The following is a 27,878-nucleotide window of genomic DNA, read 5'->3' as shown; positions in this document are numbered from 1 at the left end:
TCTCCACCCAAAAAGGGGGAAACGTTGGATATCTTCTCTTCTACCTAAATTCAAAATAGCTTAATATCAGCCCTCCTATGATATATATATATATATATACACACACACACACACGGGTGTTTTCACTTAAATTACCTGATTAGACCTCTGTGTGGGTGTAGAGAGACTGATTGGCATCTCCTTCACTCTCCTGATAGGGCGTAACAACTACGCTTTATCAGTTTTATTAGTACATTAGTAGTTTAGTCAAGTAATTTCTAGCATATATCTCCACTTGTTTATCAAATCTGTGTGGGTGTGCAGGACATTTTAATGTAAAAATAGCCACTTGGCCTTGGCTTGTAAAATGCCATAATCTTTCAATTTACTTTGCCATGTGTTCAAAATGTGATCATAGAGAAGACAAACATTTGCTTTTATCCCTTGCATGCTTAACCGAATGAAACAAAACGTAGATGGGCGCCGACCAAAGTCACTGCCTCTCAGAGTCAACAAAACAAGCTTTTAAAACTGAAAAACAACATAATGAGGGACTAAATGTGGTATCCATTATCTAATACCCCGTCCCCAGTAAACAAGTCCAACTATCAAATGAATCCATGTAAACCAGGTGTGAAATTTATGCTGCTTTTCACCACATAATTGTTGCACCTTAATCTGATTCCTCATTATATGGGCATTGTGTCCTTGTAAACATACCCATTGTTCACATTTGATATGTGCTCAGACTCAGCACCCCAGAAATCAATCTATTCATAGTACGTGTTGGTTGCAATTATATAAACACTCGACCTTTCACTCAAGTGAGACAGGATAGAGTTACGAGGTGCAGAACAAAAAGGAACAGAAGACAAGTGATGTTAAAATGAACATTTATAATGACTCTTTGTTGCCGTCGCAAAAATAATCTTTAAAAAACAATTCAATTATTAACACTGAAATGCTGACTTCACTGGTAGTCCACGAGTCATAAAACACAACTCACTGAATTTCTTTTACAAACACAGTACTACAGTTACATTAAATAGTCATTACCGTTAAATCTATTAATGAATAATGTTCAAATAAACTAATAATAAAAACAATGACACTTTTAAAATCCTCTCATTCCCTCACCATAGTAGCTGTTGTCTTTTTATCAACAGTGTATCATTTAGAAAATATACTGCTTCTGAGATGTTTCTCTGACAAAAGCAGAAAACAGACTGGCAGCATAACAATAATGGTACATGAGCTCAAACGTCATACAATTAGGGTGATGTTTTTCAAGGGGAGTGGAAATGGGACGTAACCATTCCAGTGATCTCAACATTTAGTTATGTAGGCTGGCAGCCTTTTGGCTCAGTATGGAATTATTTGGCACTCTTGCTGACAAATATTTGCCATAAAAATCTTTCACACTTTTTCTAAAATGGCACAAGAAGGCATTTTCCTCGAATTTCTGAATATATTCAGAGGACTTTTTCATCTTAAAAGACATATAAATGCTGTCCTAGAAAGCCCTTTAGGTAGTTAACACTGTGGACTTTCACAGATTCTCCTCGTCACAAACGAAAGACAGAACCGTCATCACTAATATCAAAGAGAAATGTACCCAATCAACAAAACATCACTTTGCTTAGGTTGGAATATTGGATCGTATGCTGTCAGTCCATTTTTTTCTGAGATGGAGCGAACAGAGGTTAACCGAAGTAAAAACTGAACCCCGAAAGAAAATTTTACAATGACGTGAAAATGTTTGCAAGGTACTGGCATGCTTTCTTCAGTTTACACTTAAGCAAGCGTTTAACCCTGCAGAATAGTCCAGATAATCAGAAAACAAAACAAAAAAACAACAGTCTCGCAGAGTTTGACAGTAAAAGGTGGTGTAAAATATCCAACACATACATGAGTTCTTGGGGATGGAGAAGTCAACTAAGTTCATGGGAGGTTCAGAGGGTCAAAGACAAAAATGGCCTCATGTCTGGTTGGCAAGAATCCTGTATTTTCTCAGACGAAAGGGCTCAGAAATACCTTAATCTGTTTAAAGGGCGGACACAGTAGCAGGTGCTCAGTGTGATGAAACACAAATCGTGATATCATGTAGGCTGAGAGAGAGTGAGACTCAGGTAGAAGAGGTTTTAAGAGAGGAGCAAGCAGCCTTAGCCAGTTTGTAGCGTTTAAAACCAGTCCTAGCCTTCTTGTGAAAGGGCTCCGTGGGGGTGGATGAACGTCCAGAACATATTTGGAGTGAAAATAAATACAAAACATAACAACTTTTGGAATGATATCGTAATTTGTTTGGCATTCAGATGTGAAGCAGTAAATGCAATGACAGGGTTTTGCAGCACAAAAGAATGAGACAGAAATATCATTCATGTAACTAGGCCTTTACCATTCAAAGTCTAATAGGTTTCCTTTGTGATTTTCATCATGTTGAGGTGGCAGAGGCAATCTTCATTTTGCTGGTGCCGATTATGCCTCTCAGATCTGACCGTTATAACAGCAAGACCTTGAGCTTGCATCCCTTAGTAACGTCAGCCCCCAGTGCTTCAGTTCCAATTTGCTGGAGATATGAAAACAATTTTCTAATTTGTACTTTAAAGCAAAAGAGGATGCAAAAGGACAAAAGTGTACGGATCCTTCCTGGTGTTTCACATGTTAGTTAAAAACAAAGCACTCAGTGATTGACACAAACCTCTGCTGAAGGGAATGTGAAGGAGAAGCCTTCAAGTGAGGAAACAGGTGCTACTTTTCTATTTTGTCTGAGACTCCAGCCCTTTCCATCATTCATGAGACCCAACAAGATCAGGGAATAAATGAATAAAAGTAACAGCAAAAAAAAAGGCAAAAAATAAAATAAAAACTGTTGAAAGCATTTCATTTCACACCCAGTATGACCCACTGATCAGTAAAGTGCATTTATGCAACACCAAACAAACAAGATAATGTTGACAGCGAATCGGAAGTTGTGTTAAAACATATCTGGTTCATGACTATGGCCATGTGAGGCCTACCTGACTATAGCTGTAATCTGTTATTGACACAGATATTAACTCTACATGTATTTGACATTCCTGCCCTGAATTTACATTAAAGACCGATAACATTCAACAGAAATTAAAAAAAATAAAAAGAGTAAATGGGTACATTCATAGATTAGATCTGGGCTTTCAGGCTGTGACATAAAAAAATTCTAAAAACATTATGGGACAGGTTACATGAGGTTCAACCTGTTTGTAAAAGAAATGCATGTCTGATATCCTAAAAAAGCAAAACACAAGGAGCCAATGCACTGAATAACATTTTCACGTTTGCTTGTTTCACATTTTTAATACTCCTCACTGTACCTAAAAATATCTTCTCTGATGATGTCGAGAGAGATGAATTTGACTGATGACAATTTGATCTGAGATGCCTGTGTGTGTGTATGAGTGCATGTGTGTATGTGTACGTGTATATGTGTGTGTGTGCATGTGTGTGTGTGTGCGCATGTCTATGTGTCTTTTTTTTTTTTTGGGCCAACATGACAATAATGAGCTCCCTCCCAACTCAAAACATAAAAAACAACTTTTTTAACATGAGGCGAGTAAACTTAAGTGCTTTACATTTGACTGCATGCAGTGTTATGTCTTTGAATGTTGCGAGACACCTCGCAAATTTTTGTAACTTTTTTTTCCTCCATAATTTACTTTGATACCATGCAATAGAAGACGTGCAAAAAGATAACACCTAACTCCACAAACACATTTTTGATTGTTAATGGCTATGTTATGAATGCTTATAACATGTTATGCTTAGTCCATGCTGGCCTATAGAGACATTTGTGAGAAAACAGCAGTACTTAAGCCACAGGTCAAACAAACACACAAGGGATGCATGGAGTGTAAAACAACATGGATCCATAAAAATCACAATCTTTAACTCTTACTCTATGTACCTATGGGATAAAACAATGCACAAAAAGTTCTTTGTCCTTTGTTTTCTTAAGTAATGTATTTGATTATCTTTTCTTAACTTAAAAGACAGTGTTTGATTGGCACTTGATCAGCACTTCTAAACAAGTTATTGATATCTAACATTTGATCGCACATCTACAATTTCAGAAGCTGCGGAGGTCTAGTTTGGCACAGGTTGTACTATGGAGTCTATTATTACTTTTACTATCTTACCAATACTGTATAGTATTCTATACACCTCGTTTTATGCTCCAGCCTTTAAGAGCATGTTTCTAATCAACAGACCAGACATCTTTTCAACTAAAATATTTTGTATAGTTTACTTATCAAATAGCAGCATTTTCATAACTTACAAAAAGTACATGTAAACCTATTCATTCAAAATCTTAGTAATTTCAAAGGTTCATACAACAGACATAAAACACAAAACAGGACAACATGCTACTATATTGCTTCCAATATTCTTTACATTTTCTTACTGTCAAACTAAATCATCAATGACAGAAATATGGACACCACCGGTTGATGATGAGTCATCATAATGCACAAACAAATCGCGAAGCTAATCTTAATCAGGCTTAGTTGGCACTCTCATCATCCACACAAATATAACATAGTTCACATTGTATCGACAACGCTGGACTGCATTTGGACTACAAACTAGAATAGCTACAATAAAGTACATATAGATCATATGACATGACATATTGTATTCCACAGAAATGAATTCTAGTCATTTTCAGATAAGAGGATATGCATAAAGGATGTCATTGTTTCGGCTTGAGGTCACAAACAAGTTCCCATCTTACTTTCGCTATCTTATGCATTCTGTCCTTACTATGCTTTGTTTAGAGGCTGAAACTTGAGCTCAGTTTGTTCAACCAACATATGAATATTTATTCAACCAAGATTTGCCTTCTTTTGGAAAAAAAAAACCTATTATCTTCCTTTAAAAGGCCATAGTTCGCGGTCTAAACCTTTCTAAATCCTACTTGTTCTTCTTATAGAGGGAATTTGATACTTTGAGCTAACGTTGCTGGTTGGTCTTGTGGGTGTCACAGTTTTGGAGGCAGGTGTTTTCTGTGCATTTTAGCCTTGTGAACTCTACGGCCTGGGAAAATATTTTCATACCCTCATGACCTATAGTGCATAACTCCCACCAGCAGCACACCCAACACACCGCCCATGAGAAGACAAGACAGGAGGAAGGAGAAAGAGGGGGAGAGAGCACAGTGTAGGAGGAAGCACGGACAGGGATTAGGACACAGGAGGAATCTAAGAACAGTGAGGAAACGCCAACATGCAGGGGGAATAAAATGTTGAGAGAAAGAGGAAAGTTAATGAGGGGCAGAGAGAAATAGTATTTGGCACAATGTATTGATCAGAGCTTCGAAGGAGAGCTCCCTGCAGTCAAGCAGTCCAGTTGCATTGATAAACATCCCCTTGTTTTGTGCTTGTATCTTATTATATGCTAAAATCTTGGGCAGTTAAATTATATTACGCTATGATTTCACTAGTGGCCAGATCGTAGTTATGGATGACTGTGAAGCCTTCCAGACTTATAGTGAAAGGAAAGATTTCAGTTAGGAAGAAAGGCTCACTGTTGCAATTGCCACGCATAATGTTCAGACACAAAGAGTTAATTCGAATCCAGTTACTTTCAAGCATGAATTATGAAAATGAGAAGAGGAAAGGCTATTTCTTAAATTTTCCAAAAAAAATGGATTTTCTTGGACACTTCTCAGCACCAACCCTCACAGCCGTGTTTTCAGGGAGCTGATCATAGAGCTTGGGTTGATGGGGACAATTGAAAGATGTCTTTAGAGAGGGGGGGAAACAGGACTGGAGAATACATTGCTGGAAAATGTAGTAGGTGTAATTTGTGGTTTGCTGATCAGAAAACGTCTGCTAATTTAAGTGCAGTGCGTTGTACTAGTAAACAGACAGAAACATCAGACACTGGCGTATAAATGCTCTTGTGGAGATATCCCTTCTGTCAGTATTGGTAGGTTTTGTGTATGTGACATAGATGTGCACATTAAAATATACTCACACCCCCCGGCAGGGACAGACACGCTTTACATTGTGTTCTTAATGTCTCACAGTGCAGTCTTCAGAGACCCAGTGTACTCATGATGAACACCATGGATAGCAGCACAGAAGGAAGCTAAGGTAATCTTCGAGTGCTTGGAAATGCTCTAGACAATTAGCCTCCCTGCATTAGACCAACAATTGCCCATAAAAGACAACGATGCCAAAACATTTTTGTGATGTTTTATTACGTGCTCCACCTGAAGTTAGTGAGCACTGTGTTTTGGGAACGATAAAAGGCTGCCTGAATGAACTGCAGAATGCTTTTTTTTTTTTTTTTGTCATCATGCAAATTGAGAAGGATGGCTCACAGAAAACCTGAAGCCGAACCTTCTTTTCAAGTGTCACTCTTCTTCCCTTTCATTAGTGTATGTCTCTTGACTATTTGGTACCCTTAATGTAAAGGCAATAGTTTCTTTGTTCACAGATATTGGTTCATACAGCCTTTTCTTATCAAAATGCTGTTGTAGTGCTTTGTTCCCTTTGCGAACTGAACTGGTTAGACACTGCTTCAGGCAGAAGGTAGTCTGAGCTTTAAGTTAATTCTTGGGAGTTACAAATGACTAAGGCAAGAATATTGTCAGGTAAAATCTGGAGTATGGCCAATTTTTAGAAAAAAAAGACCTGCGTTAGGAGCGAGGATGGAATTGAAATCTTAAGACTGGATTGCTATTCATCACAAAATGCTGAAATCAATCCTTTTTCATTATGTGAGAGGCTGGGTCAGATCCAATGGGCTACTAATGGCTGGACGACACATCAGCTTTTTTTAAATCAAGTAAAGAGAATAGTCGCCAGAGATTCTGATTTCATGGTAAAGGAGATATAAATCTAATCCTATAGCACCAAGAAAGGGTTACAACATATTTTTGTGTGTTTGTAGCTATGACTGAATATGCAAATATGTTTCAGTGTTTGTGCGTTTGTGGGAGCATTTTCTATGTGTGTTCATGTAAAATATATTTATACATTCCTGTGTGTCTCCTCTATCCTCTCACATTGATTATTTAACCCCTGAACTATACTCGCAGACAGCAACTGTGAAGTTCAGACTGGGTTTGAGTTATACATTTCTTTCACTGCAACACAACATTTGATCCCTGTAAATAAAAAATAGCAATAGGCTAATATTGTTTTTACATTCAGATCAACCTGCATTCACAGGTTTAAATAATCTATTTGTGTTTGAATGAGACCATGTCAATAAATAATGGATGAAAATATAAAATACCCAAATTTAGAAACTTCAATTATGATATGAGCCAGAATTCAACATATGTCAACATAGATATGATTTCTTTAAAGAAATTATACTCAGATTGCTTCCCCATAAAATGAAATGACCTCAGGTGCTTGTCATAAAACTTCTCCCCTGTTAACAATGCCTTCTGCATTGTATACAAAGAGCAAGGTTTGAGAAACAGCTCTGTTAGCTGGCTGGAACTTCATCTGACACTCTCAACTCACCGGGAGCTGAGGTTTGCAACTGAAATTAAAAACCAACAAAACCAAAACAAAAAAAAGGAAAATTAAACAGCTATGAGGTGTTGGAGGAGGGTGAAACCCTGCGGCCTCACCCTTGAATCTGCAGCTTGGCAGTGGACCAGTTCAGCTTACTCTGATCACCATCGTCAAAAGGACTCGACACAAACTTTTAAAAAACATCAGGACGTCAGTCCTAAAAACACATTCACATATCACACACACTTATCTTGGTTGTCTCCCCCACCTCCTCCTTTGTGATTCTCTCATTTGATACTGAAATATTGAACAGATATTTGGACGTTTCTTTTTTCTATTCATCATGACCCTCTCAATTCCCTTCTATCTCTGTCTTCATCCTTTCCTTCTTTCCTCTTCTTTTTCCTTTTAGCCCACCTTTTGTGGGTTGGTAGCACGCACGCCCTGCTCGTAAGTGATCCGCTGGCTGATCAGATACTGCGCTGCTTGCGTAGCGGCTGGCGACCCTGTTATGGTAACTTTACGGTTCCGAGTACCAGGAATGAATTCTCCCTTTTTGGAGATCTGGATGCGGGCTCCTGTTAGCTCCTGGTACTCTACCAGCGTTTTCCCTCCTTTCCCCAAAATGGCACCAACCAGATTCTCGGGCACAGCAATCTCAACCACGTCCTTGGCTCCATCCGCAAGCTTCTCTGTTGCCAATAGGGAGGAGGCCATCAGTGGGGATGAAGCATTTAGGTAACCATTGGAAGCCCCTGTAGCAGCTGCTAGTGAACCCAGGGAGAACCCACCGAGGCCTGTAGCAGGGTGGCCAGCACTGCTGGAGGCATCGCTAGCATAGGAGGCTAGGAGGTTAGCCGCAGCAGCTGCAGCCGGGTTAGCACTAGCTGCTACTGCGGCAAGGACCCCAGAAGCAGCTGCAGGGTTGAGGCCCAGGCCCAGGGTGTTAGTGTTGTAGCCGTAGCTGGCCAGCGTGTTGAGGGCTGAGGTGATGGCAAGCAGATCATTGCCAGAGAAGCTGGACATAGCGGCAGGGAAGGCGCCCATTCCTGTCAAGCCGGCCTGGCCCAGGAGGCTGGAGGCAGTGGCAGCTGCTGCGGCTGCGTTGGGGAGCACCTCGGCCGTGTTAGCATAGGGGGAGCCAGTGGGGTTGGAGTTGGCCACCGGGCCCGAGACGTTGGAATAGCTGATGTTGAGGCAGCTGCTGCTCTGAGGGTCCTCCTGGATCTTCTGTACTATGATTTCCACAGCCTTGCGGTTCTGCTCAGGCTCGCCACTGATGGTTACCACTCGCTCCTGCAGGTTGATGCCCTCTGGCTTCTGGGAGAGCTGCACCCAAGCTCCTGACTGCTCCATCACTGCTTTCACTGTGGCTCCTCCCTTGCCAATGATCAGCCCAGCCGTGCTATTGGGCACGATCAATTTAGCCTGTAGAGAAATAGAAAGATTGAAGTAGCAATAAAAGGTAACACGAGAAAGATTTAACAGCATAAATGGTAAACAGAAAGAGGGATATCTCTCACTGAGTCAGAGTACTATACCAGCCCCCGCTTTACTCAGCGATTTGTTAATCCCAGGGGTTTAGGCTGCAGCTGCCACACGGCTCTGTCTCGCTATGAAAGACTGTAGGTAAAAATAACCACATACCCTCACATTTTCCTGACCCTACCAGACTGTGGGTCGTGGCCCAGAGAACAAGTAAGGCTGGCGACTAATAAACAAGGTGTCCTGGAAGTGAATTGTTCCTACCACATAGTGACCACACACCCTCATGACCCTATTGACTGTACAGTATCTCACCTGTTTGACGCGGTCGGGGTTGACAGTGGTCTGTGGCTGCAGTATGCTGACTGGTTCTGGTTTCTGGGCGCTCTGGGGCATCTCACGGACTTTCTCCGCAATGAAGTTGTGGACACCATTGAGGGCTTCGACTGTACCCTGTATCAAACAGACACGTTCTGTTGTTCCTGTGTTGAAAAAGGAGGTAGAGGACAAACAGAAGTGATCAGTTGGTCTAATGTGCTCTGAGTGCATACTTGGCGAGCAGATTTGAGGGATTTGCTCAAGGCTGGACAAAAATCTACATTTATATTAAGATGTCTTGGCAATGAAAAATGTGTCTTGACATTTCACAAAGAGACCCAATTACTAAGCTATTCCTTGCTTCCTCCATTTACACAATCAACAGAGAAACAGCTGAAAGAAAGAAGCGCGCTTGGTTAGCGAGCCACAGGGGGGGAGAAGGATTCCTCTTCAGTGATGTAACTCTTTCAGTGCTGTAATACTGAGCCTTCCTTGCCTTGCAGCTCTTATAGACTAAACACACACTTGTTCCTCCTCTAGGCTTCTTTCTACACCCACATTGACGACCCAACCGGCATTCCGTTGCCATGGTAAAGGGGCCGAGCCGTGGAAACAGGTGATGCAACAGCGAGTCCTTTATGCACGATTTTTAAAACACTCTCCCTTTTGTATCAACCTTCCTGCCTTGCTCTCTTTTTAAATTTTACTACTCTTTGGTTGAAGTGAACATAAAATGACTCGTGATTTTCTTTGATGACTTAATAGACGGCATAAATTTGAATACTGCAAGTAATTTAATGAGAGAAAAGACATTTTGCCCATTGATAGAGTGGGAAAGACCAGTTGATAAGGTCATCTTGTGTCTGAGCGGCCCTGCTCTACTTCATCCTTGGCATTTCCACCAGTACTTCAATAATTTGCATCTCAAATGACAACATTGGGTGTTAAATGCATCTGCATCTGTCCTCTATCAGCACTCAGGAAAGGATCAGCTGTTTTTAGGGAAATTAGTCAAGTTAGACATGATTAGCTTCATGCCAAAGACAAGTATAATAATTTATTTGAATAGCCAACAGGTCAGTTCAAGCATCTAAGAAAAAAAAGCAGTAGGAGACCCTAACTGTGCAAAATGGAGGAAAGGACAGAACATAGAACCTCAAATTAATCTGTTGGAAATACAGGTTCCTGTTTCTACTATCACCATGCACTTTTCACTGCAAGTGACCGAAACAAATCATAATATAAATCCCACAGAAAGTCAGATAAACAGGCTATGGATTAAACCTCTTAAGAGTTTCGGAGCACATAGAGGCACAGTTGGTGCCACTTGGTGTTACTGTGCTGCACCTGCCTGTCATTCTTGAAGTGACAAAGTGACAGACTGAAGACGCCTGTACAGGCACTTGACCTGTTTAGGTTTTTTATGTGGACACACACATTTGTCATAGAACATTATTACTAACAATTGAAAACGATAAAAGACACAATTCGTTATGTTAATCATTAATCAAATGCATGTAGCTTTCTAGTCACTGGATAAGGTGGACATTCTTAAAAGGGTATGTTGTTGATTAAACAATGGGTGTTATTTCCTGTTGTTCCTATTAAAACTGACTCTGCTGGAGAAAATGGTAAAAGGATATTAATTCCTTTGTATGAAATGCTCTTGCACATGCAGCCAGGATACAAACAACATGCACAAAATATCAAATACGAGCAGGTTGCAACAAATTTGTATGTGAAAGCTAATTACACCAGAGTAGGGCTGGGCAATATATCAATATTATACCAATACCCTCATATGAGACTAGATATCGTCTTAGATTTTGGATATCGTAATATCATGATATGGCATGCAGTGATTTCACCTTAGTCTGACTTGTTGGAATTTATTTAGACTGAGCAACCTCTTTGCTTGCCCTTCCCAGATGCAAAAATTTATAAACTAGGCCATGTTGAGTGATGCAACACATCCTTAGAAGACATGCTGCTCGAGTAATCATTGCTTTTTCTTCACTTTTTCCGACATTCAACACTGGGGAGTCCCTCTACTTCACTTGGTACAGTAACCTCTAGTTAAAGATCTCTGCACCTAGAAAGTTCTTCAAAGAGTGACTGTGCTGCTGCCTGGTCAGTATACTAGTTTATCCTGAGGCAGACACAATGGTGTATCTAACTATAAAGGAAGGAGTCTCTGTCTGATTGTGTGTCTGTCTGTTCTTTGCTTTTCTCAACAACCGTTCATTCGATCTACTTCACAATTTGTGGGTGTGGGGACCCAAGGTTGTGCGGTGTTGAATTTGGTGCAATTTGGACATGCGACATGTTTAATATTAATAAACTACGTATGAACAAGCGATCAGCGAGCCGCTCAGCTCTGCAGCAGCGGGGCGGGGCTTCAGTGCCCTGCGACTGTATGTCATGCTCACAGCTGGAGATCAGAGCTATACACCAAGTCAGAGCAAAGTATTTTCACATGGTGTGCTACAAAAACAGAAAAGTAGACAGCGATAACACGTTTGGACAAGCAACATGTTTAATATTAATAAACTGTGAATAAACTAGTAAACAGCAAGCCGCTCAGCTCTGTGTCTGAGCGCAGACTATGCTGTCCAGAAGTAAGGAAAGAGCCGGGTGTTGAAGTGTCTGCTGCTGGAGTGGAGCATTTCTCTGACTTTGGAAATGAATTTGGATTGGTGTGAGTGAATATTTTTACTCAGGATAAAATTTGATGTTTTGGAAATTGCATAGGGCCTAACTGGAAATGGCTAAACGACGTATGCAATAGTCAAATAACGAAAAAACTACTGAAAATGTTGAGTGTGAGTGTTCATTAAACCTTCAAGTCTCTGTGTGGGTTGCTTTCACCAAAAAAAATTTATGTTTCTGATTTTGTGTAGTCCATAATAATAAAACCAGAAGCATGAACACAGCTGGCGATCAGAGCTGTACAGCAAGTCAGAGAAGTTTTTTCACATGGCGTGCTCTAAGAAGAGAAAAGTAGCAACAACAGATCTTTGAATCAAAAAGACTGGACAGACTCTTAGGGTACTTTGCCATGGGCAGTTCAAAACCAGTATGTCTCATATAAGCACAAATCTTTTGATCAAATATACCCAATCAAATGATCCTAACTGAAGCCACAGAAAATAAATGGTCTAAGAGCCCAATATGATTGATCCACTTTATTTTAGGATGCACATTTTTTCAAAAGCTCTCTGTTATGTATTTAATTTTTAAATACAGTCTTCATTATACTTGAAATGAGAAAAGATTCACTATTACAGTGCTTAACATCTGTGTATAATAGAATGTTAGTTTCTTTCACATTGCTGGTGTATATACTCATTCACACCTCACATCAACTAGATTAATTTTTCTATGCATGGAAGCAGCAATACCGGAGGCCAAGCAATAGGCCCGCTCCAAACAGGCACATTTTGAAGAGGTACTGCACTAGTGACTACAAATGTTATCACAGATGAGATGCCATAAAGACGACATGAAACTATCTGAATGCTTCATTTAGATTTTCCTCCCTTTTCACTTCCTGATTTTTTTTTTTGCCTTCTGTCTCTCTTTAAAGGTGACAAATTGAAATTCTATAGGCTTTGAGTTGCAGCAAGAGTTAACTCCTCTTGTTGGCAGGAGGGGAGAGAATTGTGTCAGTACCCCTGAGAGAATACATCTCAGCCTTCAGCTTCGCCCAAAAGACCAGTGACTCTCAGGTTTTCTATCTTGATTCAGAAATAAGAAAGTTTCAAGATTTCTGTCTTGAGCTTTACCTCTGCTAAAGCAACTACCTCTGCTTTAGCCTGTCCAAATCAAATCCATTGTCTGATTTATTCACTGTTAGCATACCACGTATTAAGTATCACACATAAATTTACTGTCATCACATACACAGATTTATGAAGTAAGTATTCACACACTACAAACTGAGCTTGAATGTTGCTGTTGGAAATCATGTCGAGTTGTTGACATGTTTCTCTTAGAAGTAAACAAGTATTTTGAATGTAGGGATCATTTGTAGTGTGCCATTTATATCAAGTAAATCAGAAACAGTCTCTTGGAACATTTACTTTATATCACACCCTGACCAGAAGTTATGATAGTAAACACACCAAGCTGATCAGAGACTTTTCCTGCCATTTAAAACAGAAAATAAGCCATTAAATTACAGACTGGATTGCTTCAGTGCATGTACCTGGTCCTAATAAGCTGCAAGACAGACAAGTAATGCCTCTAACTTGTAAATGTAGGCAAAAAAAAAAAAGATTCAAAGCGACCTTTTGGAGTACTAGACAGCATTGTTTAGAACTGCAGTGATGTGGGATCTGATGTCTGTGTCGCATTAAAATACACCAGGGATTTTACTATTAGAAGCAACACTGGCACAAAGTGAAGTCTTCTAGGATAAGACTTTGATCAGAGTTTAAAGACTGCAGTTGTTTGGTGTTACACATAACCTTTGGTCTACCACTGTAATTTTAAGGCCCTTGAAGGATAAGGCAGCTGTGCATTATCCCATCACTCAATACTTTCTGACTTCCCCAGCCTGTCTGTAGCTCTCAGCCCTAAGCCCAATTGTTCCTACTGAAGACGTTATTCTTTAAAAAATGGGTCACAAATATATTATTTCATTGTTAAAAAAAGGCTCATTTCCCAAAACAGCTGGGCACTGTAGTGTCTAGCAAACATGACTTGAACAGTAGGAAATATTGCATTTGTTGGGGGGCTATTTTCAGCGGTGGATTAATACAGATTTGGTGCTCTAGTGAGTATTTATGGCAACAGGATGGACCAACTCAAAATACACTGCGTATTCATGGTAATAAAGAGAGATGTCACCCGGTGCTGGAGTGTGGCTTCCTGATGAGTTGTGTTTTTTTGTTTTGTTTTGTTTACAAAAATGGAGCTCTATGGCACAGAGGAATAAGATATATTAGACTTTGGTTACATAGATTCGATCATAAGATCAATTTATTGTTGGTTTTGGTCTTTTGATAGGATTTGTTGACAATAAGAAAAATATAGATGTATCCTTTAACACATATTGAACCACTGGAACTGACTATTAAGTATGTATAAGAAATACACATCATAAATACAAATAAAATAAATAAAATGGCAGGAAGGATTGAGACTTGTGATGAGAAGCAGACATGATTAAAACAAGCTGATGTGAACTAAACACAACTGGACATGTGTCACTGTTAACCAATTGCATGTGAGGATATGTTGGCGAACAGTGAATGTGCAGTGTGCAATAATTTCAGCAGGTTTAGCTCCATACTGTATACTAATGCCAGCTGTGACAAATGACAACATTTGCAGATTTCCAAAGTCACAGTTATTGATGCAAAGTGGTGCACATGTTGTATAATTTCCTGTGAAGCACAGGATTTATTAATTTCTTGTTAACTCACTGCCCAAATAGTGCACTGTCAACATTAGTGATAGCATATATCTGGTAGCATTTGTATGTAGTAAGGAATTGCAACTCAGCTTGCGATAATTAAAAGCAAATCGGGCACTTTGATTGTAAACAGCAAGCTACGTGACCATGCAAATTTTTATTCAATTTGAACTGTACTAGTCAATACTCAACTGAAACCAGCAAAGAAGTATAAAAATATATCTGGCAACATAGTGACTCAGCATATGACTGTTTCATTTGCAAGCAGGAGAAACACAAAATAGTTCATCCCTACATCAGGACTCCTGATAAACATCTAATTGTCCCAGGCTGGACACTAGCAGGTAGTGTTAAGACGTTCACCTTCTTAAATTCCTAAAGCTAAAATAAGGAGCTGGAACATTAAGGAAATAAATCACTATGTTTGCATATAGCTAGAAATTTACAATGTAGGCTATCATTTCCAAAGTTATGGACGCTAAAAGTGGCTATCATAGATGCTAATGGTAACTAGTAAGCAGAGCTAGTCTAGCGTAATGTTCATTGTTTAAAGTTATTATCGCATTTTCCTAAAGTTGGGGACTTGCAAGACACAGGTTAAAAAAGGTCATAATGGAAGCTGCAGATGCTGAGATATTCTGACCTTTAGTCCCTCGAATGGTTCAAGATCTAAAAACACTGCATCTTACATTTCCCTCAATACAACCCAATAACACTTTTCATTAGACCCTCCCTGACTGGGAAATGCCCTCATCTTTTAAACTCCACATCCCCAGTTTGTAACATAAGCTTCTGTTATAAATTTGCAGTCTCTAAACCCAAAAAAAATGACTTCATGTTCAACTGTTTTCACAGGCTGAGTAGTATTCCTCGTGACGAGTAAACTGACCTCCATGCGTAAAATTGGTGGAGTGTTCCTTTAAACAACTGACCTTTTCCGATCACAAAAATTGCAGCAGCAACACATATAGCGCTTGCGGATCACAACACAACATCTCCAACACAACATGAGCACCTTAAAACATGAGTATCATTCTGAATACTGTAACAACTCTTCCTGGTGGAAGTTGGACGGCTATTCTCTGCCTCTGGAGGCACAGACATAAATCTGAGGTAAAGTAAAGGCTGTAGATTCCATTAGTTTGAAATCCCCGCCCATGACGTCATCCTAGACAGCAGTACTGAACTATAGGGAGCATTAGTATTTACTGCCTATACAGATATGGTTGAAAATGAACAAAGTCAGCTTTTATCACGGTTTCTTTGCCTGCTTCTTTTTGAAGCAAATACCTCACCTTATTCTCTATGGAATAGGGATGTTTTCCAGGATGAGGTCACATATTGTCATTGATATTTTGATGATAAGTAATGGAAAACATACACCCCGTGTTTCTATGACATCACAACAACCAATCTGTTCATGCAGTACAAAGTAACTCAATACATGTACTTGGCCGGAGGCCAGCTGCACAAAGCAAAGGGTTTAAAGTTTTGTTTCTAAGTTTATGCTCAAATCGTGAACTCCCACAGCTCTCTTTGCAGCTGCTTAAATATGCGGATGTGTGTAAGTAGGAGTGAGGAGGTGTGTGTATGTGCTGAATGCACAGTGTGAGTGGGTGAATGCATGGCGTGCTGCATTTATGGGGGCTCGAGTAATTCAGTCATGCAAAAGTTCAGATGAGTTCAAACCAAATAATAAAACAAAAAAAAAAGCCAGCGCCCATGTGTTAAGAGGCAAGCAAAATTTTAAGAGAAGTATGATGTCATCTTATCTGGCCTGAACTCTCCCAACTACCAGGAACCAAATCTGAGAGAAACAGTGAGTGGGGAGGAGGAAAGAGGAAACTTGGCTTGTGTTAGAGCAGCTTGAGTACAGCTGGGAGAGGGGTCATGTCCACAGAGAGAGATTGAAACAGGCTATTTCTGGGCCTGCCCCCCTGTCCCCTCGCTCACATACAATCATGCATCATCCACACCCTTCACTATCTCCGCTCATTCATCTCAGTCCGCCACAGCAGGGCCCAGTTGTACAGTTCCCATCAAGACCTTTTTGAATTCATGGTTGCATGTCTTACACTGACGGATGGGAGACGTGAGGTGGGTGGGAGTCTCAGACTGAGCCATCACAGAGAGGATTGCAGAAGAAAATGGCTGCACCGGTTGTTGTCCCTTGATTTCTCTTGTGTGTGCGATTGTGCTGTTGTTGGAGTGTGCTCAGGCTGTCGCAGGATGAGAGATGAGGGTGTGAACTGAGTGTAATAGCATTAGCATACTATATTAGCCCAAATGGCAGCTGATTCAACACTGAATGAAGGTAAAATAGATGTAGCTGATAAGTTTGTCCTGCCTCTAAAATTCAGGACAGAATTTTCTATTACAGTGGTGTTACAAACTTCACCAAGTGGTCCATACTTAAAACAACTGGGACAATTGAGTTTTTTAAAGCTTCAGCCTCCACTGACTTCTCAGAGAGTGGCACTCTCAACTATTGTGCAGTGTACAGTAGCAGTCGTTTCGTTTTACTTGTGTGGGCCAGAACAACCACCCAATCAAATCCTTGCCAGCACTCTCTCCCTGAACTCCTCACTCATCACGATAATGAGTAGGGGGATGGGCAGAGCAGGTGGTGGCCTATGAACACATCCACAATCCAAAGAGAGAAATAAGGATACATATAACTCCTTTCATTTGTTTCTATGCCAATGAAGTAACCATAATTCATTCGCTTAAACACAGTTGGCGCCCTGAATGGGGAATTTCGAGCCCTGCCCTATGAACATGCGTCCTTTCATCATGGCTAATAGAAACATGGTGGAAGAAAAAGTACAGGAAAAATATTTGCTCACACATCCTTCTTTTCCTCTCCCCCAGTGCTCCATAATTCTTTGCCACGGTACAGTCAGTCCAATATATCACGTGTAACTCCTAAAAGCACAGCTCAAATTTGAACCACGTTGTACATTCTTCCTGTACGTACTGTTATAATTTTCACTCTACATTAAAATAATCAAAAGACTCTTTTTTAGCTAAAATTGATCACAGACAGGTTTAATTCTGGAGAACAATCATCTTCCATCATTTCTCCTTTATATTAGATCAGAGAACTCACTGTGAACCCTATAATTTAAAAACATCTGTAGTATTTCTCACATGCATCTTTTGTACTACTCATATTTCATTGGTCATCAGTACTATACATATCCTATCTAAACAGGTATACGTATATATGTTCGAAATATATGTACAGTAAAAAGTATACTGTACTTCTACATGGGGATTATTTGCTTGCATCAGTTATCACAGAAAACATCTGGACCTAATAAGCAGCGAGACAGTCAGCACCTGTTATTTTTCAGCAGGTTGAAGCCTCCTCTGAGGCATGAAGGACAAACACCCACACTCCTCTACAACTCAGGCGTTTGTGTTCGGAGGATAAGACGGTTCAGCTTTGACCTCTATGAAATAGGGGTCACTGAGCTGCATGAGCATCCTTCTCCTGTTGCCATTTCAGAGTGAGATTGTCCAGAACAATTAATGCTCTCGGAATACGCTACATGCCCTCCGCATCACCGAATTTGCACTTGTTTTTGTGAGATCTTGTAATGCACTGATATGAAAAAAACCTGCAATGAAGAGTATAACCTGCTAGCCAGACATCTTAATTGAAAGTACCCGCAGACTTGAAAGCTGCATGTGACGTCTGTAACATCTACATACATGTTTAGTCCCTCAAGGACATAGAATAATCAAGTTCAAACTGTTTATGATTGGTGTGTGATTAAAATGGACTGCAATTATTGATGGGAAGCCAAATGGAGAGGAAATATCAAATGTTCTCTTGCAGCGAAGCATCGCTCTTCCAGATGGGTGATGAGCCAGACAACTCCTCTCATATATTCGCCTTTATGCTCATCGATTTTAATTATTAAGTGTTTATTCTTACCTGGGTAAAAGTCTTTGGATTTGGACAGCTTAATAGTGGCACCCGTCTCTTTCTGCAGTTGTACGATGGTCTGGCCGCCCTTGCCAATTATAGAGCCGGCTGCATAGCTGGGGATCAGCACCTTCAGGAAGTACTCACCCTCCTCTGGGGGAGAGACACACAAAGTGGGAAAGGGTTACATCTCGTAAAGTAGCTCTGCACATCATCATATACACCATACTGGTGCCCAACCCCCAATACCCTGAACAAGCAAAAATTCGCAATGGGAATATGTAGCATTGACATACATGTGGGAAAGGCAGTAACATAATTTTGTGTCTGTATTCCTCTGGTGAAGGGAGGGTATATAGAAGGAGATTTTGCTTTTTGAGTGGGATTTCTTTGTAGCTTTCAGTGCATTCACATTTTATCAGAGATTGGTGACATGTTCTGTGTCCTGTCCCAGATTTCTTGTAGAGTAAATGATGACCTCCTTTCCAGTTTGCAGAGGTCTAATTTTAACTGTTTTCAAGGAGTTTTAGCAACCTTTGACTAAATACAAAGCCGGGTCCAGCGTTACTAATCATCCCTTGCACATGAATAAAAGGAATGTACAATTAACAGTTCGATCTGAATGCAAAACCTGTCCCGTATTTTCTGAGAAAGAAAGTTACACACAGAGGACTAAATGCAAACACATGAAGTCATTATCCATGCAGTCTATGAATGCCAATACAGAGTGATCCTTAGTAATGAACAGACGTGTGAAGAGCATATGGGAACCAATCCCACAGATTTGTTCAAAGGATATACTGCCAAGATGGTCTAAAGCTCCTCCATTTTGGAGGGGGCTTCTGTGGCTTACAGTGGCTTGTAGCAGTCAGTGATTGACAGCACGTCAGTTTAAAGAATTTGCAGCCCAACATGTTTCTCTTTTTAGTTGGGAAAGTTCCTTTCCTACAATGGTAATTAAGAATTAATCAGCACCAAGGTGGGAAAAGTGTCTGTCCAAGAAAACCCTGATCACACTGAGTGCGCTAATCTAGTAAAAAGCAATCAGCCACATATTGAGCTTGGAATATAATTAAAGAGCCTGAACGAGCCAACAATGCATCAAAAATATTATATTTATAGATGTGGAGCGGCTGTGATTCCCCAATGAATTCCAAATATTATATCCATGACGTCATGGTAAACACTTGGTACAGGTGCGTATTTACTATACTAAAGCTCTGATACAAATAATCTCCACTGCATGCTGATTTCGATGCAATGACGTCATGTTCGATCCTTTTCAGCTGCCTCAAGGGTGACGTCACTCGAGCGGGCAGAGATGTAAAAAGGCACTGTCCATCTTTGTTTGACGAGATTCCTAATAGGTTTTTAAGTGTACTATGATACAGATTCTCATTTTCGATTGCAGAAGCTGAAGCCATGGGGTCTGACACCATGTCACTGCATCCTATGTCTCATGGAGGGTATCGAATGTAGGGGCTTGACTGGCATGCTGGGGAGGAAAGACGGATGGATGGAGGTGGACCACCCTGCACGGAGACCAACCTGTTGCCTCAGTAATGCACTCATTAGAGTCAGATGTGAATGAACATGGCACTGTGACATTAAGGAATTTCACAGCCTACATGTTAGCCCTTCTCCTTATTGCATTAATATGCCCCTCATGTTCCATTCAGACACAGGCTTGTTTTCGTGCACATCACCCATAACCAATGGCCCTGACAAATATGCAGACAATGACATGACTGTTAATGGAATTTCACTTTTGATTTGGATGAATTAACAATGGCTGTAGAGACAATTCCAAAACCTAGAACACATTATACCTGCATTCACGTGAACGCACAGACATGAAATGACATTTTACACCACCACTGAAAGCTAGTAAATATGTCAGGTACTGGTCAATATGTTATTTTTCTGAGAACATCCTAAAAAAAGAAATAGGAGATAAACCATTACACAGACATCACACAACCATCTCTATTCATCTCTGGCCATTGTGTGATTTTGGGTTTTCATGCTATATTGCAGTCAGCTCTCCGCTTTTCTCACAACGAATAACAATAAAATGACCTTGGTGAAAAAATAAAGATCATGCATGATTGACACAGTCGCCGTAAAGCTTCTGAGCCCTCACTACTATCACAATATATCTGATACCGTGGCCACACAGAGAATTTTATTTGAATGATACTGATTGCAGAATCCAAACATCCAAAGACCTGTTGTTGACAGACAAGCCCAAACCCACTGCGTAACTTTCTGCTCATCCTCAACCAGAGGAAACCCAGCAGGGTAGGAAGCCACTAAGATTCCCTCCATCGCCCTCACAGCCACGTTTGCTGTCATTAGTCAATAATTAATTCCGTCCTAGTGTCTGAGATCACAGTAACAGGTTTTAATGGCGTCATGTGGTAGAGTAAACATGGCAATCTGTTGCTGCAATCCGCCAGGGAACGGGAGCAGTGGGGCACATTGGGAAGCTGAGCCAGTGGGGTGTTAGTTCAAACCCCTGCTTCCAATACTGGAAGGATCGCTTGGAGGAGAGACACGGACACTGAGCCAAATGTGTTTAGTTAAGTCACTCAAGGGGGGTGGGTCAGGAGGAAATGCCTTGTGACCGTCCTCCCTCCTTCTCACTACCCCAGTACCCATTCTGCATTTCAATGGACTAACCTGCTGCTGACAGGCAGCAAGGACGATGGAACAAAAATGAGCAATAATGGACAAATGAGTCTAAGGTGTATGAAATAACATGTAGTCTAGCATGATGGATAAATTCAACAAGTCAGACAAAAAGAGTTTTGAGGCTTACCCATTCTGAGATCTGCTGGTTCTCAAGTCCTCTGTCAGATCGCCATCAATGCCGGGGCACAATCTCTAATGGGTATCTTAACATTAGCCTAGGCATAGGTGCAATGGTAGTGTTGAGGAATGCGGCCAGTCGACCTTTTTCACCGAGGTCTAATTCATCAGTGGGTGCAGAAAAAGAGATTTCACCGCAGCATCCGAGCCATGCCTGCAGCTGGCCAGAGCCTCAATTGTCTGAGAAAATGCTAATGCAGGCTCTCAGTGTTTTCAGTGAAAGACGGCACGCATTGTTCAAGCCTGCATCGGTTTGAAGGGGGGGGTCTTCCCTGCCGCATCACCCTTTTCACTGCTCTCATCCATATTCATCGAGTGGCCTGTCCGTCTGCAGCAGCACGCAGGACTGACACCTCACTCGGCCAATCAGTAGCCTCCTCCCTCCAGCACGTCATGTCCCCACCCCCCGATGCCGGTCCCAAAAAATTGAATTTTCTCCCCTACTCCGCCTCTTTTGACGCAGCACTATAAAGTATGGCAGTCCATTCACTCACTTTTTTTAGTGGAAAGTGACAAAGGTGAAGTGGTTGAGGGGAGCGGGCTTCAGCGGTGAATGGGGAAGCATGTAAAGTGACCTTCAACAGGGGCTGAAGAGGTGTATGGATAACATAAGCAGATGATGAAGGAGGTGGAGGAGGAGTGATCAGAGACAGCGTGCCTTACGCCACCCACCCTCCTTTCCTCCTTTCCCCCACCCCCAATCCCTTAGACGGCCATGTTTGAGAGGGCGGAGGGGCTCATCAACTATTGCAAATGGCAGTGCCGCAGAATGGTGGAGGGGGGTGATGAAGCCAATCACTACGCCTATAAATCTTACACCGAGAGGTATCTTAAGTGAGTGTATGTGTGCAAAGACTGCAATGTGCATGTGTGTAAGTGTCTGTGTGAGAACACGGGGGTCCAGCTTCATTTAATAGTGCTTTCCAGGGAACCTGTAAAAAAAGAAATTCCTTTTTTTTCCCTAGCTGCTGATTAGTTTCATCCACAAATCAAACCTTAACATCGTGGCCCATTTGGTTTTGGAGCGAATGCATTCCAGAAAATTCTACCAGTCTCATTCACTGAGAGATGCTCTAGTATATATACACAGCCTCCCTGTAGACTCCACTCCCTCTCATGGTCTATCTATCTCTCCTTTTCTCTCCGCTTTGCTCTGTCTTCATTCCTATCGCTCTCTCTCATTCTCTCTTTCACTGCCACCTGGCAAATTCACAGTCCGCTCACGTCACATCGCTCTGCAAGGGCACCTGTGTCCTTCCCACCAAAAATTAAAAAAAAAAAAAAAAAAAAAAAACACAGCTCACATTCCTGTGCCAACCTTTCCATTAGCAACATTACGAGATCATACCTAATCCCTCAGCCACACAACCTTTTGGAAGGCACATACTTGCCAGCAACATGGGCTCAGAGTATGGGTAATTAGAAAGAGAAATGAATGAAAGATGTTCATTTTGAGGAGAGAAGGGCAATGCTGATAAAAGAAGAGTGATTTCCCTCATTCAGTGTCCACAGCTCCTAATGCACAACGAGGGGCTCAGCTTTGAAAGAGCACAGGCTTTCTTCTCTTTGTTGCAACTGCCAGTCATGTTAATGATCAGTTCGGTAGGAATAACGTGATCAATATCAGACATAGTCAAGGGGTTGGTGATTACAGGGGTGGCTGAGGATTATCAGGCTGTCTACCACTATTGCCAGACAGGCTGTGGGTTTACAGTGTAACACATAATGCATGCAGATCATATGAAACGGGAGGTGATTTTAAAACACATTACATAAAGCACAGGGTGAGTAGATACTTATGAAACATCTGTTTTGTGTGGGAGTCATTACAAATGGTCTAAATGTGCATTTCATGTGAACATGCGTACAGGGAGTGGTCTGTGGTCCAATTCAGCCTCAAATATCTGCACTTTTTCGTCAAATTAGCATCACAGATCGGCCATTTCATTCTGAAAATCACCTCTCATGAAGCTGCTGTATATGCTAACACTTTTGAGAAAATGCTAAGCTAAACTGAACCATAGAAATGTTATTTCTTTCAGGATAAATACATTTATATTGATTTTGGAGAGCAATATAAGACCTTTAGTGACCGAGTATAGATGCTGTTTGGCTCAACTGCTCAGATGAAGATATACTGTTTATTACATTAATTGTACATTTGAGAAATATTCATTTTAGTAACTGCATAAACAACAGTGGCAAGTCCCAGTTACCATGGGCTTTTTCGTATGTATTGCTATTACTTCACTCAGATTTAGGGATGTAAGACGGCAGCTTCTTTAATTTTAGCATTAAATGATTAAGCACAAACCAAATTTCACATTACAAATGAGGAGCATCTATGTAAAATCAACAATAAACCTCATCTTAAAGGCCCTTCAAACTAGTTCAATTAATATAATCTTAACCTTTATTTTAAAAAGCTCATTATTAGTGGCTGTGGTGCTAAAAATCAGATTGCATACTACATACTACAGGAAGCCATCTTGAACACCTTTGCCTCAGAGAAAAAAGGCAGCTACTTCACTGTAAGACATTACTGTTTTCAAATATCGCTTTTTCATCAGCACACGGTTAATTGTGCATCTCCAGGTTCTAAAAGTATGATGTGGCTGTGATACAGATATGGCTTATAAGAACATGGAGTCATGACAGGTAAAATTGTTTGTAATACCATTATAGAAATGACAGCAGTCAAAAGTGGTAGCTGTCTGTGTGTGAATTATGTATTTTTTGTATTTATGAAGATTTTCCATATGCAATTTCACACCATCCGGCCATTCATGTCACCTGGAAATTGAACGGGATGATCATGGTCAAGTCTCTGTGCTGCAACTGAATGGCGAAAACTCTCCTTGAAGCGAGAACACCATGTGACCTTCCTGTTCTAGTGGTTTTAGGGGTGCTAATGGAGGACATATGGAGGCTGAATCTGCTCTAAAATACTGTCTGGTTGCACAAGGGTCCTTATGTGCCTGCTGAAATTACATTTCTGGAGGTGCAGTGAGGTGCAGCAAAAACACACTCATGCTGTTGGAAATAGGATATAATTCTGGGGACACAAAGACAGACAAAGCACGTTTCAGTAACATATGGTGAAGAAACTGCCTATTCTCCATGGACGTCTAATTAACATTAAGTTCTTGAATAAGTGGTCCCTGTGAGCTACAGACCGTAACAATCAAAAGCTGAAATAAGATGTACAGTAGCTGGCACACTGAATCAGCCGTCATCCTCACTGCTGCGCTCCGACATCTTACTGATGAGTAATAAAGCAAGCGTGCACACAACTCCTTGTTGATTCTTTACCACCATTTCTGCTCCAGGAAAAGAAATCAGGATCAATTTGCTAAAACGGTGCTGCAGTGTTTCTGTTGTCTTTACCCCCCCCCCCCCCCCCACCAAGTAGTCTCACTATTCTAACCACTCCCTGGTTTTCTGTGACGTGCTTATTATATCAAAAATGTTATTATACTTTAATTTAACTGCGCAAGTTCATATTTTTATACAGGCATAGATGAAACCAACCACTTTTTCCCAAGTGAGGTCCTAATTTTACAGCAGCTACACCTCCCAGCTCTGCCTGTTGAGCATTTACATGTTTTTAATTAACATTCTAGTATTTCAAAATAGTAATTGTATCGTCATACAGTGTGCTAACAGTTCAGACAAGCTGGAATGGCATACATCATGGGTCTAACATAAATACTAAACAGATGCTGAGGTTTGGCTCACCCCGCAACCTATAAATAACTTGAGAGATTGATAGGAATCTGGGCTACAAATGGTGATGAGTGTGGATCCTACTACATGTACTGGATTGTATGATTTTAATAATAATAATAATAATAATAAATTTTATTTATAGAGCACTTTTCAGGGTATTCAAAGACACTTTACATAAATAAAAATGATCATGGATGATGAAATGACTTTCACCTGTTGGTTTTCCTGCTTGGCACACCTCAACATTTGTACTTTAAAAACATTAACTTAACTCCTGACGGTTCTCATTTGGCAACTATGAATCAGCTTCATTTCTTTCCAGTGCACACAGCTCTGAACCAGAGAGAATATCCCACTAAGGTCTCCCAGACTATTGACACTAAAACATCTATCATCCATCTAAAGTGAACAAAACAGCTCAGTTATTTCTTGTACATTTCATGTTCACAAATAAACACTGAACTGTCCAGCATCAGAGTAACTCCCTTTTAGGTTGAACAGTCGCTCTGCACCTTGCATTCATGGTTATTAAGCCATTAAGGTATTACAGTATAAAGCTAATGGATTCAGTGTGAGACAATGAGAAACTACCTGTACTGTACCAAGGATTATAGGTCAGTAGTTCCCAAATTTTAAGATCCAGGATTCACAGGTGCCTCACAACAACATGTTTGACTTCACTACTGATTCACAGGATGTTAGTATTATAAGAGACTATTATAGTACTTCTGTCGTCCTATTTTAACAGTTTCTACTCCAAATGAACCATAATTCATATCTCTCTAACAAAGGCCTCCTCACAAAGTGTTGCCCAGGTAAAAAAAAAAAAAAAAAAAAAGCAGATTTATCTTTGGCGTCTGCACAAGACAGCATCAGGGAATCCCTGCCTGAGTCTGCAGCCACAACAACACTGAGAAACAGACTGTTATGGGCAGTGTGAATACTTCTGTTTTTCTCCTTATTAAAGCCTCGACACACTAACACTCATCACTCACTGAATGAAAGATTTCAATCCCCCAGATGTGAAGCAGAGAGGTTATTGGGTTCAAATTCAAAGCTAAGGAGGCCACTTTCTCAGTCAGGCTGCGTGCTCTCCCTGCTGAGATATGCAGCTTATGAAGTACCAGCCATATGAAACACAGTCCGTGTTTCAAAGTGCCAAGTGCACAGGTGCTGCATGTTATAGCGTAATGTACAGCTCATATCAGCTTTTATGTTGCATGTGGTTTCTTCTGCATGCAGTGGGGTGATACTGAAGGCATGTGCTTTACTGTTACACTTCTACCGGTGCATGCAGAGGCTTCTACTACAACATATATGACTTCATGTGGAAGAGACACGGTGGATAAGCTGCTTCTTGTCATGCATCCCTCTTACCTCCAGTGTTGGTGCGCTTGGTACAGCCGGCCTCCTCAGCCGGAGTTTCCAGCGGTCGTTTGCGGGAGTCCGGGTTATCAGCCTCCATATGGGGCTGCTGCAGGCTGTGGAGGTTAGGATTTGAGTATATCCCGTTATGGTCCACGGCTGCTCCGACACCACCGGCCATCATCATCTTTTACCCCCGGTGCTTTAGATAAATTTGCGCTATTCCCCCTCTCACACACAGCGCCCTCACCACCACATAGCCCGATAACGCGCACCTCGATGTGAAAGACAAGTTTTGGGGGCTCGAAACGGTCTCAAAGGGATCAAAATGTCAGACAGCACCGGGATTCGGGGTCTCCTCTTTCCGCTGCCCTGCTGCTCGTCCAGCGCGTCTCTCACAGAGCTAAATATAAAAATCCCATTGAGTGAAATGCGCTCATTTAAACGCGCTCACCGTCGCTCCAACAGCATGCTCCTTATTGTTGACGCGCAAAACAACCCCGCGCCTTAAAATAAAGCAGCAGTCAAACAGTCTGCTGACAGCCGATCAGCCATGAAAACAAGTGCAACAGCTTCGCAGAAGCAAAGCGCCGGAAAATATCTTTCTTAAGTCGTCTTCACGCCATGTTTCTCTGTGAAGTCCTCAGTGTGATAAGTGCAGCTGTTGTTATTGTTGCCTTTGTAGTGCAAGAGAGGAGAAATATAGTTTGAGAGCTGCAGAGAGGACTACAGTGCCACTGACCGGCCAAAAGACGAGGCCAATACAGCAAAGATCCATCTGATGTGAGGTAACTGCATTTTGGACTGAAGCCACTGCTCTTCTCAATCATCTCACTATCTATATAAAACCATTGCTATTGATTTTATTTATTTTTTGCTATTTTGTTTTTCTAGTTTTTGATTTCATTGATCGTTTTCTGAGCTCCAAAATAGAACACCTTACGGACCTGTATCATAATGTAACACTAAGAACTGCAATAAATGTCTATCTGCTCTCATGTGCAGTCTTAAATTTTTTTTTTTTTTTTTTTTTTTTTTTTAGAAATAAACTATTAATGTTTACCTGTTCACTTGTTTTCAGTGCAGTCCCACTTGTTTCTGGAATTCCCTGGTGTTTCTATCCTGGGACAGATAACTCTATAGTCTCTCAGACTGATGAAATACAATGCATTTGTGTTGACCTGTTAGAAGTAACATTTTGGAATTTAATATTCAAAGTAATTGTGGAAAGGAAAAAAAAAACACAGTAACAACACAGGAGATAAAT

The 27,878-nt window shown here is 40.9% G+C and overlaps 1 protein-coding gene across 2 annotated transcripts; it reads right to left on the bottom strand.

Moving 5' to 3' along the window:
- Positions 1 to 855: 855 nt before the first annotated feature.
- Positions 856 to 27,392, bottom strand: nova1 (NOVA alternative splicing regulator 1). 2 transcript variants are annotated; one of them, XM_044370533.1, is made up of 4 exons: positions 26,624 to 27,392; positions 18,656 to 18,799; positions 9,291 to 9,457; positions 856 to 8,918 (listed from the first exon to the last, which is right to left on the bottom strand). In XM_044370533.1, exons 1-4 carry the CDS (start codon positions 26,796 to 26,798, stop codon positions 7,899 to 7,901), a joined length of 1,506 nt encoding a protein of 501 aa, XP_044226468.1. In that variant the 5' UTR covers positions 26,799 to 27,392; the 3' UTR covers positions 856 to 7,898. The 2 variants fall into 2 exon arrangements, with proteins under 2 accessions (XP_044226468.1, XP_044226469.1); XM_044370534.1 differs by lacking the exon at positions 26,624 to 27,392 and adding an exon at positions 21,468 to 21,885.
- Positions 27,393 to 27,878: the final 486 nt, after the last annotated feature.

The sequence above is a fragment of the Thunnus albacares genome, chromosome 13 (assembly GCF_914725855.1).
Source record: "Thunnus albacares chromosome 13, fThuAlb1.1, whole genome shotgun sequence".
Classification (NCBI taxonomy): Eukaryota; Metazoa; Chordata; class Actinopteri; order Scombriformes; family Scombridae; genus Thunnus; species Thunnus albacares.
The sequence above is the reverse complement of the archived record's forward strand: the minus strand, read 5'-3'. Positions and strand labels throughout refer to the sequence as shown.